General features: G+C 34.8%; 3 protein-coding genes and 1 pseudogene across 5 annotated transcripts; all 4 read right to left on the reverse strand.

Annotated features, from left to right (window-relative positions):
- Positions 1-1,571: 1,571 nt before the first annotated feature.
- On the reverse strand, positions 1,572-3,543 carry LOC143534596 (uncharacterized). The gene is made up of 3 exons (XM_077029050.1): positions 3,244-3,543; positions 2,528-2,803; positions 1,572-1,808 (listed from the first exon to the last, which is right to left on the reverse strand). The coding sequence occupies exons 1-3, from the start codon at positions 3,483-3,485 to the stop codon at positions 1,775-1,777; spliced, it is 552 nt and encodes a 183-aa protein (XP_076885165.1). The 5' UTR covers positions 3,486-3,543; the 3' UTR covers positions 1,572-1,774.
- A 756-nt stretch (positions 3,544-4,299) lies between these two features.
- Positions 4,300-7,694, reverse strand: LOC143534597 (F-box protein SKIP8-like). Its single transcript, XM_077029051.1, has 3 exons — positions 7,190-7,694; positions 5,062-5,258; positions 4,300-4,956 (listed from the first exon to the last, which is right to left on the reverse strand). Exons 1-3 carry the CDS (start codon positions 7,598-7,600, stop codon positions 4,689-4,691), a joined length of 876 nt encoding a protein of 291 aa, XP_076885166.1. The 5' UTR covers positions 7,601-7,694; the 3' UTR covers positions 4,300-4,688.
- A 7,386-nt stretch (positions 7,695-15,080) lies between these two features.
- Positions 15,081-18,916, reverse strand: LOC143534620 (SUN domain-containing protein 5-like). 2 transcript variants are annotated; one of them, XM_077029067.1, is made up of 4 exons: positions 18,715-18,916; positions 16,388-17,703; positions 16,212-16,297; positions 15,081-15,518 (listed from the first exon to the last, which is right to left on the reverse strand). In XM_077029067.1, the coding sequence occupies exons 1-4, from the start codon at positions 18,911-18,913 to the stop codon at positions 15,296-15,298; spliced, it is 1,824 nt and encodes a 607-aa protein (XP_076885182.1). In that variant the 5' UTR covers positions 18,914-18,916; the 3' UTR covers positions 15,081-15,295. The 2 variants fall into 2 exon arrangements, with proteins under 2 accessions (XP_076885182.1, XP_076885183.1); XM_077029068.1 differs by having other exon boundaries at positions 18,721-18,850.
- Positions 18,917-20,111: 1,195 nt separating this feature from the next.
- On the reverse strand, positions 20,112-22,185 carry LOC143534598 (mitochondrial import inner membrane translocase subunit Tim13-like; annotated as a pseudogene). Its single transcript, XR_013135571.1, has 2 exons — positions 22,082-22,185; positions 20,112-20,408 (listed from the first exon to the last, which is right to left on the reverse strand). The product of XR_013135571.1 is annotated as a mitochondrial import inner membrane translocase subunit Tim13-like (transcript).
- Positions 22,186-22,702: the final 517 nt, after the last annotated feature.

A 22,702-nucleotide genomic window follows, 5' to 3' on the forward strand; every position in this document is an offset into this window, starting at 1 on the left:
CCATAACCTAAGTAGTAATTTTCTGGAGAGACATTGTTCTTAATAACCATTTAAGTTAGTTTGTCTTGTAATTTTGCAAATTAAAGTAACAAGTGTTAACGACTCCACCTAAACCTCATGAACGAATATGACTAATAAAACAACTATTAAAATTAGCCTTTTCTAAATTTCCCATAAGGAATATTATTTATATATAAATAATAAAAATTGTTGACTAATAAAAGCAAACATTTGTACAACTGACTTTTGACGGAGCACATTAAATGCATTACATGTTCGAAAACTATTGTGTTTTGCAGCAGAAACTCGGTCGGTATCGGTTAAATTCATTACAGTAAAAGGTATGTGCCAAAGTTAAAAATTAAAAATCTATAAATTTTATGACCAAAGTTGAAAGTCTAAAGTTCAAAAGTTAAATGGCCTAAAGATAAAGGTACCAAACAAAACTCCAAATCACCAAACTTTGGGAGGCCAAAAGGTAAAAGAGTAAAACTTATGTGACAAACAAAATACCAATTGAATTCTCCCATAGTTTCTTTTTCTTTTTTCTCAGTAATCAAACTAGTAAACATCCTAAACGGGTTGCGGGTCGATATGTTTAGTCAAACACATTGACAGATCAACCTGCTTAATTACACGGGTTGAGTATGTCAAACCAGACACAAGTACATGATGCGTTAATTAAACAGGTATAACATATGAACCGAACATTGTTTAACTAATCATTGTAATGTGGGCATAGCACATGCCTTCATAAAACTTGATACTTTTCTTATTGTGTGTGCGATTTCGTCAATATTGCATGTCGATAATGTGTGGAGACAGATTCGAGCTCGCACCAACATTGTATGATTCTCTTCTAAAGAATCTAAACGTAATTTATTTTTCTATTAAGTTTCATTTTAAAAGTATTTGGACTTTATAAACCTGTTTTATCTATCATTTTCAACTTTACATAATGGTGTCATATCCTCATCAATACAACCTTTAATGAACTTCAAATTATGATATAAAACAATATTGTTTGACTTACAAAAAAATATTTTATTGAGAATTATATGTGCTCTTACAACACAATTCGAACACAACCTGATGTGTCTTTTAACTGGTGCGCAGACACTTTATTGACCTGTTAACCGTGGTTATTCGTTTTTTGGCTCTTAAAATTTGTTCAGCTTTTGACAGTTGACACAAACTTGAAGCTCACCTTTTACCATCGATGTATGGTAAGACTGTAGCATTAATCATGGTTCTTTTGTTCTTGGGTTCTTTAACTCGTGTTCTTTTAACTACATCATATTTAGGACTTGCAAGGGCGATGCAAATTGAAACACACTGTTTATTCGGTGCACTGCATTCTAAGGCACAAAAGACAGAAGCAAACCGGGCCTAACTTACTAGGCTCGGCTGCAGCAGCTGTGGCTGCTTCATGCTTTGATACAACTGAGAGCCAAACAGACCAATGCACCTCTATTCACGACAAGTATAAGTGGAGTGTATCAATAGAACAATACAAAAGGTTTAATACGTAAAACTACTCAAAATCTCTTGTATCTAATACAAAGAAGACGTGTATAAAGATATAACGTATTAACAGTTCGAGCATGAATTTCATTATACAGTTCAAATGAAGCAACCCTACGGGTCTAGCCGATTTAACAATTGCTCATTTGATTATAATCTACATGATTACTATAAGAATTTGCAGAAACATGAAAGCATGTGTGAAACACAAAATCATATAGGATTTTCATCATTTTGTATTAACTCAGCTTCATCTCTTGAATTTCCTAGGTCCTTTTTTCTCACTGCAAGAATTTTAAGAAACCATAAACCAGCTGCACTTTGACTTTAAAAAGTCAAAATCATTACTTTAAAACTTCAAAATGGATACGATCCTTTAAGAAATTTAGGACAAGTATACAACAGTTTTGAAATCGTACCAAATAATACAAGGGCGTGCATGCAACCGAAAACCGGAAAAAAAAAACCCCAACAAAACCAAAGGCTTGGTTTTTTGTTTGTAAATCCGAACTTACCGTTAGGTTTTCGTTTCTCATGCAACAAAAACCGAACTGAAGCAAATTTATAGATTTTCATATTTAGTAATTTGTAAGAATTTAATAAATTTGAATATTTTAGCCCAAATGTATATTAATCAATTATATACCAATTAACAAAATGATTTAAGCCCAGATTCATTATTTTTGGCCAAAATATTTTTTCAGCTCAAAAATTTCAATCTCAAATGGCAAAACTGAAACCGAAATGAAACCTAATAAACTGTAACAGAAAAAACCAAAACCGAACGGTTTTCAAAAAGTCGAAAACCGAAGTTCCGTTTTTTGGTTTGGTTTCAGCCCAAAACCGAACCATAACCCGAAAAAGTGAAACCGAAAATACAAAAACATGGCGGTTTTCAAAAATTCAAAATCCAAAGTTTCGATTTTTGGTTCAGTATTAGCCCAAAACGACCCAAACCAAACCATGCACAAGATATGTATTATAGACCCAACCAATCCACTACCTTGATTGAGTTTCAGTACCAGCAGTGGTTGTGGTGGCGGTGGCAGTGGTGGTGGTGTCAGCAGACATTCTTGGGACGCTTCCGAAGCCGGCAACTTCATCCATGCTCTGGCCTTGTCGGCGATACCGTCCGCCAGTGGCAACAAAGCCAGGACAAGGCCTGTAAGCTTTGATGGGCCACCAACCAAAGCCTGGGACGGTTGCAATTCCGCCTTGAATCCTTCCTTCACCGTTACATCCTTTCTCCATCTCTGCTTTCCCACATCCCTTACATCCCCTACGACATAAGATCATGTCATTCATATTCTGTTAGTAGATTAAACGGCTTCTTGTTACCTGTTTGTGTGCCTTCTGCTTCAATGTAAACACCGGCTCTTTTAATTATTATATACTATAGATTTTATCTTTTTGGTTAAATATTTTGGGTGTGAATTTGATGGTTTAAGGGTTCAAATATTTAGCTGTTAAAAAAAAAGGTTCGGGTAAACTTAACCGATAACAATCAAATTACTCAAAATCATGCAACTGGTAACAACTCTTCATCTTTTGGATTTATTTTTATTTTTTAAATATGTTTATTTTACGAATATATTTTTTTATGCTTTAGTTCGGGTACGGAACTTAACCGATATCAATCAAATTGCTCAAAATCATGCAACTGTTACACAGGTTACATATGAAATAATATAATATATCCCAAGTTAATGAATTTAGTACCCAATGGGGATTGAACTGATTGGCTGAGATTGGTTGTCAGAAGTAGTTGTAGAAGACTTGTCTTCAGATTCTTCTTCTTCTTCTTGTTGTTTGTTGTCTACGGTGGGAGTTGAGGAGGAAGCTCGGAGGATGAAAATACGTGGAGATTTGGTGACTGTTAACTGCTGCCAAGAAAAAGATGGGGTGGAAATTGGGTGGTGGTGGGGTTTTATTGGGGCGGAGTAGAGGGTGGTGGCTGCCATTTCCGCCGGGAAACTTAAGAGAGTTAGTGGCCAAGATAAAGGCAACCGTATCTTGATGATGAGATGAGAGGTTGAGAAAGAAGCCAATGCCAACGGTTATTATTATTATTATTATCATTATATTTAGGCTCCCGCACTCTACAAAGTTGGAGAGACCCGATGCCCCGCTCTGGCTAGACAATATTGTCTTAACCGGGATCACGCTGAATTCAGAGTTTGGTTTGGACGTTTCCTCAGAAGACCATACCGCCTAGTCGAGTGACGTCACTGTCCAAATTACTATTTATTTATTATTTTGAACTTTGATTTAGAAAAAAATTTATTGTTTTTTTTTCAAGTCAATTAACAAATAAAACAAAGGAATTTAATATTTTCTTCTTTTGGACTTGTTGCAACCCTGTGTTTCTGAAAGAGTATAAACTAGGAAGAGAGTAAAAGTTCTAATTTGCATATTCTAGTTTTTATAAGCAGATGGCAACTGATGTGTAAGCATGGCCACAAGAACTGGTTTTCTAAGATAGGGGAGTGTGGATGTGCTCGTTCAATGGGGCACCCGCGCACCTCTTACGTGACCACTTTTTTAGAGGCTAGTCAATTGATCCAAATAACTAGTTTTATTAGGTTAGTGATTTAGATGCAAACCACCGAGAAACTGTAACTGTGTTCTTCATTAACAAGCAAATACAGTAATTTAAAACAAAATGCATGATCAATGCAACAGAGTCCATAAACCTGAAGTTTACGGGTCTAAATCGTGAAAACAAGCTCTTGCAAAAATGCATATGGAGGCACACTTCGACCTGACACACCTGAACTCCACATGTGAATGCCTCTTGCATGCCAATTAGTCTAGCAACTTAAAGATCTAAAATAAAAAAACCTCTAAAAGTGGAACAATAGCCACCTAATGCTTGGTTAGTTTAAGGGTCACTCAATACCCATTTAAAAGGTTGTCAATTTTCATTTCATAATGGCATCAAATACCTACAGCAAGGTGTAAACCAAACATAACCTACGCATTTATAAACATATCATATATCGCCACAGGAATGCCAATAGGTAAAAAAACAAAGATTCATCATGTACGGCCAATCATCATATCCAAAGTATGAAAGTAATATTCAAGATTCCTAGTCAAAATAACTGTACCATTTTCCTTTTTCTTTACTTTTAAAAAACCATTATCTAAAAGAAGCCTCTTAGTCAACCAAGCATAGGTGGCTGATGAGCCACCTCACCATCAACATTCATGGCCGAGCTGTGATGGTGAACCATGAACCACTGACCGTTATGGAGCTCAGACACATTAGTAACGTTAACCGGGTGGGGGTTATGCTCCACCTCAGCATAGGCTTTCATTGTCACCCAAGCCACACCTGGCAGCACCCTTGACCTTACATCTCGAACCTGGAAGTTAACCGCTGGTTCCCAGTTCAAAGCCAGCTGCCAGCTACCTAAAACACCACTGTACCTGCATCATAGTATAAACAAATAAACCCGCCACTTGTCATATATATAAAAAAAAGGAATATTAATGATTATAATAACTGAAGTAAAGATGTAATGAGAAGCTCACCCAGTAAAAAACTCCCCTGAGGCATGAATGCATTTGACATAATCAGCATTAAGCCAAAGTCGGCCCATGTCTGGAAGAGACCTTTCTCTAATGATATCAAAAAACTGTTGATTGATATTCACAATGGCTCTGGTAGCTGCATAGTAGGCCTTCCACCCATTTGCAGGTGTTATGCTATCTTGTTCCATTGTAAAATCCTGAGAAAAAGTACAAGTACCAAATTCATACACGACAAATGGAATATTTTCATGAGCCGAAACTTTTCTAGCCTAGAATACTTAAAAGAGATGAAATGAGAAAAACTTTAATGTGACATACAAGAAATAAGTAATACTAGTAGCTAGTTTTTACAATATGTAAACTCAAAATCAAAGTTAACAACGCAAAAGATTCCAACAAAATAGAGTGTACTTCCATTAATGATAGTGTGGCACGTGAGTACAAATAAACCCATGGTATATTAACATACATGTTTCACATGAGTTTTAAACATACAAACAATTCACAAAGATATCTTGAATATACAGTTATACACATAAAACCATGCTACACAAAATATTGCCTACAATTCTATAGCCATGTTTAAGCCATAAACTGCATTTCCTATGTGATTAGCATGAAAAAATGTTTACTCCTGTAAGTATTGCAATAAGCAAGAATAATTTCTACAATATGTGTCCATTAGCTTTGAGTAACGCTGCTAGGTGTCAAATACTCCATCTGAGTATCTGACACTTCCTTTAAAATTTGATTTTAAATGGTAAAGAAGCAAAGTAGAAGATTTGGTTAGGATATAGTTGCCTTTTCTGTTACATGCTTACAGGTTCATCTTGGTTCAGAAACTGTATAAACTTCAATCATATATTCAGATTTCGTTCTATATTTTCAGATGGCAGCCTCATCACAGTTATTAAAGCCCTCGATTCTTGTGCCTAGGCCCATTTTCCAGGCTATGCTCAATAAATGCGCTTCTAGTTCCTAGGCGAGCACTTTGGCATTGTCTAGTTCGTCTAGGCACAAAAGGAAAAAAAAATATCGATTATCCTGATCCTAAATTTGAAAATTCAAGAATTGGGCTTGAAAAATTAAAGTGATTCCAACAAAGACGGAAGCCTAGAATAATGGAATTAGAAGAGGACAAAAGTCGAAGAAAATAAATGCAACGAGTGCGACTGAAACTTAGATCTAGGAGAGGTTAAAGAAAATGCATTGAACATTTTGTTATTCAAATTAGGGAATTACATTAAAATCTTGACTATTTTAGAACTTTTGGTACTAGTTAGATGATATTAAATGTGATATAACTACCACGACTAGGCCCCAAGCGAGGCCTAAGCACCTTGAGTGTGCCTAGCGCATTTAATAACTACGAGCCTCATCATGCAATGATAACTACACACGATATGCAACTCAACATTTAGTACATCTCTGTACATAGTTTGCTCACTTCAATTCTTCACAGTAATTTTAAATGGTTACATTCTTGGTTTACAAGTAATACAGGCTAATAACTATAGGGTTACATTCTTGAGATATATACACTTAAAACTCATTCTAGATATGATAGCTATATAACTGATTTAATATACAGTCACAGAGTTTATAAGTCACCTTTACATAATAATTTTACATAAATCAGCATGGAAACACAGCCTATAACTGCAACAATCCAGAAAACTAAACAATGAAACGTATGGCCTAAACTAAAGAACAGAGAAAATCAGAAAAACGCTAATCAAATAAAGACATGTTTGATCATACGAAACAGAACAAAGGGTATTGTAGATGCACGAAACAATGAAGACTTAACAAAATGGTAAACTAATTTTCCATGCAGTTATACAATACAACTAGACTATCAATATACACATACTTGTATCAAACTCCAATGACAGCTAACTTAACCAGCATAAAGACCTTATATTATTTTCAAATTTCAACACCAAATATCTACACCCTAATTCAGTTTTGTACATCAACTACACAATCTGTACTCTTAATAACCAGAGCTCTAACACACCTGCAACTTATTAAACTTCATAGCCACATAACATCAACAAATAAATATATAGCACCAGCATAATAATATAATTATAAAAACATATAGTAGCTTTAAAAAACAATTAACCTTATGATAAAGAGCCTTCCAAGCATTATCATCATTAGCAGCCTTCCTCATTGAAGAATTAGTCATCGAAAGCCGACACAGACTCGGATAATCCAAATAACTCAACGCGTGAGTCGTAATCTCCGGCACCAACTGTTCCATCATCGACGCACCAATCACCTGCTGCTGCCGCTCCCTCTCCACCACTCCACCACCACCGCCGCCATTCATCACCCTCGCCGCCGCCGTAACAGCCATAGACTCACAACCTCCAACACAATTACAATTACAATTACAGTTACAATTACGAGCCCTAGGTTTATCCAATTTCGGAAACTTAAGCAATCGGAAGAAGAGTGAGCACACGACGGTTGCAATTAGGGCTAGAATAAAGTAATCGCCGGTGCCGGAGAAATTAGAGGTAATATCCATTGACGATATTCATAGGAGATGGGAATTAGGGCTAACATAAACCCTAAAGTGAATAAGTGAGTCAATATTATTATTATTATCATTGATGACGTCACACGGTGTGTTGAGCAATCAAACCCTAACGTAATATTATGTGCAGGTGGGGTTTTTAAAAAGAGAGATTGAGGAAGACGTGTAACTGACGACGGGAAGAGTATTAGTAACGCCGGTTAGCTAACTAGTAACTGGTACTGGGTATGTGTTTTGGATGCCGTCAAGGGTTCCGTTACTGAATTTACTTTTTGAGAAAGTTTCCAAAATAGCCCCTAAATGGTGGTGAGATATTCCAAATATGTTTTTTAGATTTGTCGCTCTTTTAATGCATCACCGACGATGTGTTAATTAGTCCCGTCGATGAGTTAGCTAACACATATTCAACGATGTGTTATGTCTCTAAAACATGGTCACCTCCGGCTCCGAGAAATAAAAAAAAAATTGGGCCAAAGACGAAAAAAATTTTAGGCCCTAAGTAAAATGAGTATTTTGTTAGGTATAAACAATTTAGTTTTTATATGGGCTTACTTGGTTATAATTGGATTTTGTAAAAAACTTTTGTATAAAAATATGATTAAATATGTCTCAAATGATATTAGAAGCCATAACATTCGGGTTGGGAGTAATACCCTTTTCCCACTAGATCAAGCTAGTGGTTATGTAATTGAGTTTAAACACTAAATATACATATAATTTTAATAAAAATACATATAATTCTTTATAAAAAAATTCGGGCCTATCGGAGTTTCGGGCCTGTGGATGTCGACCACCCAGCCACACCTTATGGCCGGCCCTGCACATGGTCAACATAAATTAAGACTTAATCCATCGTCAAGCATACGTTAAACACTTCATCAACCATGTGTATTCATTCCACCTTCACGCGTTGTAATCTTATTGGTTTAGTAACTCATTGGCGATAATCCTGACGATGAGCGGAAGACTTTAGTTTAAATAGCAAACTTGGAGTATCTTTCTATAAAGGAGGAGCTATTTTAAGAGTTTTTCGTTTACTTTCAAACAATTATACTAAAATGTATTATGTGGTAGGGTAAAAGTGAGATATACGCCTTTCTTTACGCCATAAATAGAAAAATTGAAAATTTGAGTTGTAATTAAAATAAGAGTTAAGTGTCATTTTAGTACCCGTGGTTTGGTCAACTACGCAACTTTAGTACATATTCTTTATTTTGTGCAAATGACTACCTCAGTTTCATAAAACTTGCAATTTTAGTACCTTTTTTTAACCCCGTCAATTTTCCTCCGTTAAGTCAAGGGTATTTGAGTAATTTTTTCTTTTCACTCCACCTTGCAATTTTAGTACCTGTCTTCTTCCAGATCTCCCCCTTAACATTAATAAGAGATCTTATATCGATTTTCATATATCAAATCTCACCCCACCACTACCAACCACCATCTCCAGAACCACCGCCATCCACCACTGCTGCATCAACCGCCAACCTCCACCACCACCTGCACCATCTTTCTCTATCCCTTGAGCCACAACTGCCACTCGATTTTTTGGCTATCTTTTAATCGTTGATCCACCATCGCCGCCTTCTTTTGTAAACCAAACCCCACTTTTCAATGGCGCCACGAAATCAAGTCGTTGTCATCTAATTCAGATGTAAAAGTAGTGGTTTCCGGTTGCTTTTCGTTTTTCCGGTTTCCGGCCAGCGGCTTATACCGGATGTTCGCCGGATTTACTCCGCCGTTAACCAGTAGCTCCATTGGTGGTGGAAATGCCTCCATTTATGTATAAAAAGAAAGAAATTTGGTGGAGAGAATAAAGTGATTTAGGTGTGACACGATTGTTTGATATTGTAGGGGGGTCGATTTTGGGATTTAGGGTTAGAGATGAAGATAGGTTAGAGATGAAGATAAACAGGGGGATTTGGTTAAAGGAAAAGATAAAATAAAGGAAATTACCAATTTAACCCTGACTTAACGAACAAAATAAACGGTGTTAAAAAAGGTACTAAAATTGCCAAGTTTTTTGAAACTGATGTAGCCATTTGCATAAAATAAAGAATAGGTACTAAAGTTGCGTAGTTGACCAAACCACAGGTACTAAAATGACACTTAACTCTTAAAATAATTACAAAATTGAATTGAAATAATTAAAGCACCTCAAAAAATATTGTTCGGTTAGGGTGTAGTCTATAACTTACTTTTATTATTCGACTATAGTTTTATGGATCCATCCAATCTTTATGTTTTATAATTGATGTATTAGATTAGGGATGTTATATAGGAACATTGTATCTATGTTGTTTGTATAATTCTATACGACTCGTATATGTCATATGTGACTGACAAGTGTATAGAGGGAACAAAAGACAGTTGTTTGTCGCCTACAAAACCTGTATATAGTCCTTCCTATACAAGTCATACATGGCTTCAATGGCTCGTTAGAGCCTGACAGAACATAAAACTTATATGAGTTTTATAGGATTTATACGACCGTATAGAATCAGCTTGCAGGAAAAAAAGTTGTGTATATAAGAGACACAAGACATAAACTAAAGCATGCTAACACAATTCAGATTATATACCGGTGTGTGAATAACCAAGGTGGTGTCTATAGAAAGCAACCCTTGATTATATGTATGAAAAATTTTAGTATATATATATATTATGTTATAAATAGTATACTAGTTGTCAGCTTTTTCTACGTTAAAATAACTGTCAATATTTTATTTGTTTTAAATGTAATTCAATTTGTTAATTGGAAATAACTTAAATCAACTTACATCGAAATCGACGTTATACACGCTTAGACTGGTCGCTATGGGGCTCCAAAGGCTGAGCTGGCGGGCGCCGATGGGCGCGGAACACCGCAGTGGGGCGCGGTCCAACCATGGGCGCCGAGGGAAAGGTGGTTCAAACGGCCGGCGCGGATGGGAAATCATGTGGGCCCTCTCTCTCTCTCTCTCTCTCAAACACACATACATACCTTGCCGGAAATTGGTAGATCGTTGTCTTCGGCGGTGGTTTTGAAGAAGGTGGTGGTGGAGGTTTTGGTGGGCTTTGGAGGTTTTGGGTGGCTGTGGGTTTTGGAGGTTTTGGGTGAGATCGGTGGTGGTGGTGAGACCAGTGATGGTGGTAACACAAGGGTCTCCAACCAATTTCTGGCCGGCGATGGTTGTGTTTAGAGGTGGAGGATGAGATCGGTGGGGGTGGTGAGGTGAAGGATGAGGAAGAAGAGGTGCAGGAGGTGGCTGTGGGTTTTATTTATTTATATAAAATAATAAATAAAGGGGCTTCGAAGCCCCCACCCCATTGAGGGGCACCTTTGTGGTGGGGCTTTGAAGCCCTCAGTGTCCACGTGACGCTGATGTGGCATTGGGAAGGGGCTTCGAAGCCCCTCACCATAGCGAGTAGTCTTACAATCATCTTTCTTTCTTTTCATAAACCAGATAGTTATCAATTATAATAATTTAGAAACTAAAATATTGGTTGTATTTTCATTAACCCATAAGCAAATAAAGTCATTTACATTCAAATATTATTATTATTATTATTATTATTATTATTATTATTGTAACAAATTCTACGTTAAACTATACTAGTAGAGTGCCCGCGTGATGTGGCGGCGAACAACAGTTAAAGGTTGTTAACGAGCTAATATAATCCAAACCAGGGCTAGCTCGAACTGGACTCGAACTTCATTCCGAGCTGAATTGGCTAGGCTTCAAATTAAACTTGAGATGGTATGCTTGACTGTCAGTGTATGATTTGTTGTCCACAGTTGATCGAATAAGTTAAGGATAGTTTAGTCTTTATGTTTAATGTAATATGGCTAATTCGCTAGGCATGTTTAGCGAATGAGGTTCATTCATTATAGATTAAGCTCATTCGCTAAGTGATTTAGTAAATGAAGGCTCATTCGTTAATGTAATGTCCATTCGTTGAGGATGTTTAACGAATGGGAGGTCATTCTCTATGGGAAACCTTATTCGTTAGGTGTGTATAACGAATGAGAGACCTCATTCATTAGTGATGATTAACGAATGAGGGTAGCTTATAACTAGACATTTCCTAATGAATATACGTAGATATCTATGCCATATTTATTCTCCGTGTAACGTTACCATGCCGAATTCTCTATAGGCTTAACTTATGTAATGTATGAACAACAACGCATATCAATAAAGTATTGTTAACGTAATCGTCTCGTGTACGTATCATGTTATGCGATTAGATCTTGCAAGAGGACCATACGTTTTCTCATTGACTCAATTTGGCTCAACTTTACAATTTGTTATCATAAATATCACACATATAACTTAATCATGTCGATAGATTAATTCTAAAACTTTACTTAACCAAAAAGTTGAGTAAGTCAGTTGCTTGTTATAAGGACTGAACTTGTGTTTATAGAATATATAGTCTCTCCCATATTGTTTCTCCATTCATATGGACAAAGAAACAATAATAAATGTTTAACCTTAAACAAAAAGATAAATTATTTATAAGATTTCTAATGTGTTTTAACACTTGTATTTACTTAAACAATTGAACTTTATATGCATTTATATTTTTCTCCTCCTTATACGAGAACCTAAATTAAGCATAATTCTTCAACTTTTAAAACATTGATAACTTTTCTTCACGACATTATTATATAAAAAACAACACCATAAAATCAAGCATTTAAAAAAAATTACATAAGTATTTTCTTTTCTAAAAAAACAAACTACTTTTTTTTGATATACTATTTTTTTAAAGAAAAAAATGATTTTATTTATACCTAGGTGTGTTGTGCGTATAATAAGTGTGATTATAGTCGTGCGTAATTATGAAAATATGTTGTGTGATTATCATAGAAGGTGTGTAATTATCTTTCTTTATGCGTAATTATGTGCATGCAAAATTGCAACATATATTGTGTGATTATGTACGTGTCAAAATGGGTTGGTGTTATTTTCAAACATGTTAGAATTAGGTGGTGTTATTTTCCAACTGATCAGAATATGTTGATATGGCATGCACAACCCGACGTTAGTAGGCGCGTCAGGCTCGCTATGCACGTCAACCAACATTGGAATGAACACAAACCCACATCTGTCTCATAAAGCAATATCAAACTTGTAATCAATGTCGATACACATGTAACTAAGGCACATCGACCACATAGTTGTTGCCGGTACGAGCGTAACTTGACGACCATAAACGCATAATGCATCATCGGATGCGTAACCAGATTCGGTACCTGGGTAATCCGCGCTTGAACGCATGAAATCTAAAGTCGCCACGTGTGTAACGCGGCATTTGACTCGTAACCGATGTCGGTACGCATGTAACCCGACATCAAACGCTTAACCAGTGTCGGTGTAACCCGACGATGTTAAACGTCTTGCCAGAACCCGGTTGTCGGTCGTAAATCGTATTCGTGTAACATGCGATTTTTTTAAAATTACAAAGTATAGCATTACTATACTCAGATTAAAGAGAACAAAATTCTCGTTTTTATGGTGTAGTTTCTTTTTTTAAATATTAACGTATGAAATATTTTTGATCTTTTAAATCCGCGCTTGAACGCATGAAATCTAACGTCGCCACGTGTGTAACGCGGCATTTGACTCGTAACCGATGTCGGTACGCATGTAACCCGACATCAAACGCTTAACCAGTGTCGGTGTAACCCGACGATGTTAAACGTCTTGCCAGAACCCGGTTGTCGGTCGTAAATCGTATTCGTGTAACATGCGATTTTTTTAAAATTACAAAGTATAGCATTACTATACTCAGATTAAAGAGAACAAAATTCTCGTTTTTATGGTGTAGTTTCTTTTTTTAAATATTAACGTATGAAATATTTTTGATCTTTTAAATCCGCGCTTGAACGCATGAAATCTAACGTCGCCACGTGTGTAACGCGGCATTTGACTCGTAACCGATGTCGGTACGCATGTAACCCGACATCAAACGCTTAACCAGTGTCGGTGTAACCCGACGATGTTAAACGTCTTGCCAGAACCCGGTTGTCGGTCGTAAATCGTATTCGTGTAACATGCGATTTTTTTAAAATTACAAAGTATAGCATTACTATACTCAAATTAAAGAGAACAAAATTCTCGTTTTTATGGTGTAGTTTCTTTTTTTAAATATTAACGTATGTAATATTTTTGATCTATTAAAAATCGTGAGGGGTAGTTGGTTTTACTTGAGGGACCAAAAATATAATTATTGTTTATATAGTAAAAGTTGATAAAAATTGAGGGGTCAAGATGTAAGTATTGATAGAAAGACATATTTACCCTTAAAAAGAAGTTAAGACATGCATTAAGACTTGTAAACTTAGCAATATTTGTTAAACCTCTTAACTTTTAAGAGGTACTTCACTCACTCTTTATATATAGTAGAGATAAATAGTTTGTAATCTGTATTTTGTTTGTACCTGACTTACTGAAACAACTAATAAAGTTATACAAACAACTATTTTGCCTTCTTTGATGTTATACTTTTGGTTTCTTAAACTTCTCATTTAGTCATTTGTTTCTTTATGATTCTTTTAAGATTTTGTTTATTTATTTGAGTCATTTTATTAGTTTTAATATATGTATTCATAGGTTATTGTTTTATGTTTACATCATTGAATTTTTTTATATACATTAGGTTTAATTTCCCTCCTCTAGTTTGTGTAATTTGTTTGAAAACCATCACCACCACCAAGTTACATTCGTTGCAATCAAAAGCCACAAAAAATGTTATCAAAATCACCTAATTTGTTACCGTACGCATAAAATTAATCAACATTTTTTACTTTGATGTAAAGCATTGTCTGCAGATGTTATGAGTTACAAGATCTATATCGTCGTCAAGTGAAATAAAACAAACTTAAACCAACGAATTAGTTTTGTTTTTATTTAATATCTAAATGTAGTACAATAAAAAATTTGTTAAATATATATTTTTTTAATTTGAAGTATATAATAATTAATAACTTTAATAAAATAATTATTTTATTTGAAAATGAAGGAAAGTGATGAATTGGTAAATTGGTGTCCATTTATTTAATATTGTGAAAGAAAGTGAAGTGGAGGAGGGTATAATGTGGCATTGACGTGACACTCTGAATTAGGACGTAAAATGACATCCATACCTGATAGTCTAAGAGCCAAACCCCATACAAAGTTTTATAATCAATTGTGAATTGTTGAACAAAGATGTGACTTTTAATGATGACTGAGCTAGCAAATACATTGTTTAAGATGAAAAGGGCGATAAGGGGGAGTGTTTTGTAAAAATCGGTAGTCGGGCAGTTATAGAGACTAGCTATTAATCAGAATTTATCATGACTAATCGGGTAAGCGAGGATTAATCGACAACTAATTAGGATTAATCAATGAATAATCGATGCTTAGTCAAGGTTTAATTACTTGGCAGTAAATATGTTAGAATCATTACTTAAGTAACATTGAACTATTGAAATATCCCCAAAACACTGATTTTTATAAAACCTACACCAGATCCAAATCCCTACAGACAAAAATGTTCATAATCCATTTTAAAAGAAAGCTTGATTTCGCCTTTACATATCCATAATGCCACAAAATTAAGGTCTAAAGGAACTTTATAAAAAAAAAGTACAACACTCCTAAAGATTTCTATTCGCCAATATTCTCCAACTGCAAGCGTACATTTTCAGTTAAATTGTTAATAGAGGTTCAAAACAACGAATGCAATAACAACACAGGTAACTAGTAGCAATTTCCAACTCGTCTCATTTCTGTATGGTTTGCTGTAAGGAGATTTAAAAAGCCGATCCAAAACAATCTTTAAAATGGCAGCAATGGCAAACGAAACACTCACAGTCAACACAGTCAACTCAGCTTTGTCCAAGCTTTCTTGATCACTTGCAATCTTATCAATCTCTAGCCTGCACAACAGAAAATATAATCAAGACTTGAATATTATTCATCAAAAAGGTCAAGAAAAAAAAGAAAGAAATAACCACATTTTAAACTATATAATATTAGGATTAATTTCATATATACCCTTACAAACATTACAAATATCATATATACCCAAGCAAAACTTAAAATATCATATATACCCTTACAAAGTAACTAAAATATCATATATGCCCTTATAAACACAATTAAAGTATCATATATACTAATATACCCCTATTAATTAATAATAATTTAATAAATGACATTTTACCGTTATTTTTCAAAAATTTAAATTTCATATATGCCAATTTTAACGAATAGACCATTCTACCCCTTTCTATTACATGCTGCGTTTATACCCTATGTTATTATTTAATTTTAATTGACGTTTCTCACCTTTAACGACAACCAAATCGTCTCTCGTCACTTCTTCAAAATTGCAAACCATTCGATGATTTATCGCATCGACTGGTCTACACTGTAAAACCTTATATCGCGTCTAATCAAACTAGAGTAATATGGTCATTTTTTAAATTTTTAATGAATTGGGTATATATGATATATTAATAACTTTGTAAGGGCATATACGATATTTTTAGTTTTGCATGGGTATATATGATATTTTCAATATTTGTAAGGCTATATATGAAATTGCCCCAAGTATACATTTACACAACCTGAGACTTGCGTTTTCTTTAATAACCGACTCCAGATGAGACGACACAAAATCCTTCCAAGATTCCATGTCAGCAAGTTCTTTTTCCTGAAAAATAATAACTTTTGGTCAATATTTAGTCAAGTCTATAAAGATCATTACTTTATCATGTACCAATCCATTAGAAAAAAAAAATACCATAGTTGCCTTCCATAACAAAAGATCCTTAATTTGCAACCGGGTATTTTCCACAAGCTCTGAATACTTCCTAACTTCAGTTTCAAGTTGCGGAAACACGTCCCCTTGTCGTTTATGCAATTCTTTAATACAATTCTCCAATAACGATAAATTCTTTTCAAGTAACCAAACTTTTTGCATCAAAATCTTTAAAATAGCATCACCATGTATTCTCCCGTTACCTTTCGACACAAGTTCAGAAATCTTCGTCACACCAGCGGGTTTTTTCGCTGCATCATCATCAGCCCGTTTACCATCATCAACACCTTCCGTCTTTCTACCAACCGTTTCACCCGATTCATCATCCGGTTTCACGCTTTTTGAGCTTGAAGATTTTGTTGAAGCAGGAGGACCGGTTGAATTAACATTCGAATTCACATTTGTTGATTCTTCCGAAGTCACAATAAGATCTTCAAGCATTCTTTCAATTGCATCTATACCATACACTTCAATTACATTTAACGTGCAGTAGAATTCCGACCCGTAATGAGTCACCAAACTCAGTTTTAAGTACCTGGCCCATTTGGGTTCGGTCAGCTTAAAATACTGTCGATGTTTCACGTTTTCAGCAACAAATGTTCCGAGAGGGTACCATGTTTCAGTTGGAAAAACCAAACTTCCCGACAATAAAAACTGCTTAAAATTGGAAGAATGGTGTTCGAAGTTAGCAATATTTACAGCATCAACTAGGGTTTCCTCTGCAAGCTCAATAACAACATATTTATCCAAAACAGAACACGGGTTTCTTAAATACTTATCATGATCCGAACCCAATATGTTGCTTGCACCATTTGCTTCTTTATTTTGAGCCACAACCTTTGCACCTTTGGATGCAGACGCGTAGTTGTAATAAGTCCCATCTGGCTCGAGCCTATGGGTTATGTTAAGCAACCCACTCGGTGCACCACTCGAGTATTCTTGTTTTGTAATGTTTGTCAACTCATCAACATTAGGGTAAGTGAGATCGACCCTATCGGTTTGTACTTCTTCTTGTTTGTTTTCCATATAACTATCTTCAAATTCTTTTTCACAAACTAATTCAGAGTAACCTAAAAGTTTTGAAACTACTGATTCAACAGGACTTGTTTCTTGAAATTGGTTGTTGTCGGTATCTACAGAACTTTGACCATTAGATATAGCATCTTTTGACTTCCCAGATACACTGAAGTCGAAAAGCACATTACTTGTATGATCTTGGCTTTGTTCTTCGGTAAGCGGGCATGTGGTAGTGTTAGTGAAGTTCCTATTATTATTATTATTATGTGCATCTACATTCCCTGAAAAATTAATTTGAGATGGAATAATCAAAATACAAAACCACATAATACCAAATTGTTTTATGCATACACTAAATTTGAATAACATGCAACTTGAACATCCTATAAAATGGGGCATTTTGCGCCATGTGGCGCCCAGTCAGCAAATGGTAGGTTTTTGTTTTTGGGGTGTAATGGTGTTGTAGCCCATATATATATACATATATATATATAGGTGTAAAACAAAACATAGATATGTATAAAAACTAATTTTCAAAATTGTAATAGTAAATATAGATATAAAAAAATGATAAAGCTACACTCAGATAACATTGACATACAAAATTTAAAAAAAAAACGTCAGTTTTCAAGAGTTCCTTCAAGTTCTTAAATAATTTAACAGTTCTGTAATGATACTCATTATATATATATATATATATATATATATATATCTCACACACACATATATATAATAATAATACACACACATACAACACAGGCGAGAAATACCCCCCCCCCCCCACAACAATTCGCCCCAAAAATCGCCCCAATTCGCCCACTACACATAGCCTAAGAAAGTTAGCAATTCAAACACTTTGAAAACCACAAAATTAGGGCTGGCAACATCTAACACGGACCTGTTAACACGTTACGAAACAACATGGAGTTAAACAAGTTTGGTTTTGGGCTTAACAGGTTTCGTGTGTTAAACATATCAACATGTTTAATACCTACTTAAATTCATGTCTAAACAGGTTAAACACCTGATTAAACCTGTATAATATATTTTTTTATGTTTTTTTAAATAAAATATGTGCCCTAGTTAGTGACTATTATGATTTGATTATAGTCTTTTATGAACTTTTGTTTCAAATATTTTTTTCTTTTAAACAGGTTCGTGTTCGTGTTTGAAAAAAAAAAAACAAACACACGATTAGTTATTGTGTTGCGTGTTCATGTCTAGCACCACAGGTAATCGTACGAAATGAAACCCTAGAAAATACAATTAAAATATGAGAGAATAAGACCTACCAATACCTTGATTGAAGCCGACGAATGTAGAGAACAAAAGCAGAAAAATGAACCAAAATGAGACTACCATTAAAGGCTTCAAAAACAACAAGTTACTGCTGTTGTGTCGTCTTTGTTGTTTAATTTTCAATAATAAATTGTTATTATTATCTGTACGGATGATGATGATGATGATGATGATGATGATGGGTTTTTTCATGTCTCGTCAAACTCGCAGCTGTGTGATCTTCCATAAGACAACAATAGCTTTGTTCGGTTTAGGTTTTATAATTAATTAATAAAGGACGCCTTGTATCTATATATCTGTATCTATATATGTATCGTACACAGGTGATAGGTGCTTTGTCTCTGTACCTGTTTTTCTTTCTTTCTAATTATGAATTTATTATGATGATGATGATGTGCAAGATGACACGTTTGTATTGTATTTGTATACCCCCAAATTTACTAGGGTGCTGATTCAAAATTAATACTATATCCGTATAATTAAAAGTTTTCACATTTCCTTTCGTACATTCCTGTCAAACTTTTAAAATTTATTAACCAAATTCTAAATTTACACTTAAACACATACAACTAATATTAATAAACAATATTGATGGACCCACTTTTCAAGGGCATTATTGTCATTTAGTAAGAAAAAAAAAAGTAATCATTTAATTCATTTTAAACTTTGTGTTTTTCAAACCATGACACTTATAATGGGATGGAGGGATATGAGTAATATTTGAGACTTCTACGCTCCTATGAACTAAAATTTATTTAGTCTACGATTTAGTCTAAATCATTTTTTTATTAGTATCTAGTAGGAGTTCGAATTTAGATTCTATTTTGTTTGAAATTAAACTTCTAATTATTTTTAACTGATAACGAAAACGATTAGAATCATAATAAGTTCTCAACATGTATTTCAATCACCGAGTAATAAAACAATGTGATTACCACATCATAATCATCGTCATCAAGTAAATGTTTTTTTTTCAACTTTGCAAACCAAATTAATTACCTTTTTTATTTGACAACTTACGAGTTCAATTTCAGACTAATGAAGACAAACTAAGAACCAAGTCGTTTAAACTGATTCGCTCCTAGTTTCTTAGGTCTAAACCAACTTGCACGCACACGAATACTGAATTACTTGAAAGAAGTTGTATTGGGTCAGACAGTGGCCTTCATCCTGCTGGTAAAGAGAAAATCAGATAGTGGCCCGAACCACGTTTCAGTCTTAACCGACCACTAGTCTTTACGGTCACAAGCCTTTTGAATCGAGTCTCAAGCATCTCATGCCAATTTGCAATGCTGATATAATCAAGTTCATGATTTTCTTCTATTCTCACATACAACCATAACATAACCATGTCAACTAAGATAACATACAAAAACCAACCATTCAGATATGTGACAGAAAGTTTAAAACTTCATTGAATCAACAAAGTCAAATATAGTGATAAACAAAACATAGCTCATGATCCTCACTTTCCTAAAAAGAAAGCATTATGCAAGTTACACATAAACTTTTCAATTGAAAATACTCTGCTTTCAGTTTTTTACCGAGAGTTAAAGAGAGCTCTGCTAATAATGCTGGTAGCCTCAATGTAACGGTCCACACACCTGGAGATGCAACTACTCTCTCCACCACTCAAACTGCTGCCCGGTTTAGTGATACACTTGTCAAAGCACTTCCCCCTCACTGTCTGTTTCCAAAACAAAACAAATCAAAAACAATGTCAATGGTAATTATACAAAACATATTTACAAGTCTTGCAGGTAGGTTGTTTTTATATTCATTTAACAGCATCATCGTATCCGGTGACTGTTGACAAGTCACGCAAAGACACAATTAACCTAGATAACTAGGTTAAGTAAAGTATTGTATCCATGAGGGCGTGTATTTAGCATTATTTTTTTATTTGACCATGAATATTAAAACTCAAAAGATGTTGAATAAGACTGAATTAACCCGAGGTTTAAAAAAACAGAATCGAGCCTCGAGGCGTTTTCCCTTTGCCTCGTAACAAATCAAAGAGTAAACCCGGGGCGGAATTAAAATATAAATATAAAAAATATATATCTTATTAATAACAAAACACTAAACATAATAAGAAAAAAGTGAAGTTAAAATTAAAAGAAATTTAAGCATTAAAAGTGAAAAATGTAAATTAGTAAGAAAAATACAACATAAGAAGATACATAACCCTAAGGCTATCTCCATTTACTCCATCACAAAGTAACCCTACAAATCAACCATCATCCAAAATCGTATCCATCTACTCATCTCTTACCCATCGTCGCTACCTCTGGCTCATCTCTATCGCACATCTTCATCATATTCCGTATAGGTAAGCTTTATTTTCTGCTTATTCTTACCCCCTAATTTCCCCACCTATATCAGACTCACCGCCTCTGTCAGATTCTTATGCGTACATACAAACCAAACCCTTAAGGTGCCTTGCCTCAAGGCGCACATCTCAACCTCTTTTTTAAACCATGAATCATAGTTATTAAAAGCCCTCGCCTCTTGCGCCTATGCCCGTTTTCCAGGCCAGGCCCAATATCTGCGTTTCTAGTTCCTAGGCTCTTGCTTCTTGAAGGTGACAACACCTCTACTGGCATTGATGACGGATCAAGAACACTAGTCATTTGAACGTTTACTATATATTACTTTTTGACCTTTTGGTTTTTATGTTTTGAACATTTTGGTACTTTACTTTGAACATTTTGTTATTCAAGTTTTGGAATTACATTTTAATCTCGACTCTTTTAGAGCTTTTGGTACTAATAGCCTTTGTTTATTATATACGAAGAATAGTATTATTTTTCTAATACATAATATATTTAAATATTTTTTTATTTAAGTGCGCTTTTTTTTACTTAGGCCCTCACTTATTTTGCGCCTCACGCCTAGGCCCCAGGCGAGGCATATGTGCCTTAAATGCGCCTAGCGATTTGATAACCATGCCATGAATTAAACCAAAGCCAAACTAACTTTCATCTACAGCAGTGACTGCCTTTGTTGTTCAAGGAGTTTGAAAGAATTTGACAGAGCTCAAAAACAATTTCCTAACTGTATACAAGGAGATTGTTTACATATTGCCCGATAACAACTAATAAGTAACAAGATTGTTGTCAACAAGATAGGTTAATTTTTTTTATTAAATCAGCATAATAATATCTCAATGTAACAAAATAACAAATAGATATCATCGACAACAGATATTTAGTTTTAAGTTATCCCAAATTAGGCTTCCTTATGCATATATAAAATCATACATCATAGCAGATAATCAGCAACAATATAACAATTAATCATTCAGTATATATGTATAATCGGATGTGTATATATAAATATAAATATATATATATATACCTCGAGGAACTCTTCGGCGTAGGCCTGAGCGAGTTGAACCTTAAGCTGATCCATGAAGTCTTCGGGTCATGTGATGAACTCGACGGCGATGAGAATGAATCCATCTCTATTGTTTGTGTTGTTTACGTGCAACGTATTGAATGAGAGATCTATAAACCCTAGTTTCTGTGGACACACGACTCTTTATTGCCTGCCCTAAACCCCTACCAGACTTTACGCTTACGGCCCTAATTTTTATAACTATGACAGTTTTAGTCTGTTTTGTTGTGCAAGCCAAGTTCTTAATATGATTTTTAGCTAGCTAATTACTTTTTTTTGGGATGGTTATATAAAACTAGGAAAAACCCATCGCGTTGCGGCGGTGCAGAGATGAGATTCGGTCGGTATCGGTTTAGTTCATCACAGTACCGACAGTCAAACAAAAAAATATACCTTTAAACGCCTAAATCAATATCAAGACACGACCAAAACACCAGTGACATTCATATAACATGTGATTTAAAAAAAATAACATATTTAAGGGACCGTTTATTCGGCCGGTAATGGTTAGTTTCGTTATGGTAATGGAGTAAACTGTAAACCCAATAAATAAATTTGTCTACGCAGGCCCAAATACAAAGA

The sequence above is a fragment of the Bidens hawaiensis genome, unplaced genomic scaffold (genome assembly GCF_021521415.1).
Source record: "Bidens hawaiensis isolate Kalapana, Puna unplaced genomic scaffold, B.hawaiensis_p1.1 tig00010251_1, whole genome shotgun sequence".
NCBI lineage: Eukaryota > Viridiplantae > Streptophyta > Magnoliopsida > Asterales > Asteraceae > Bidens > Bidens hawaiensis.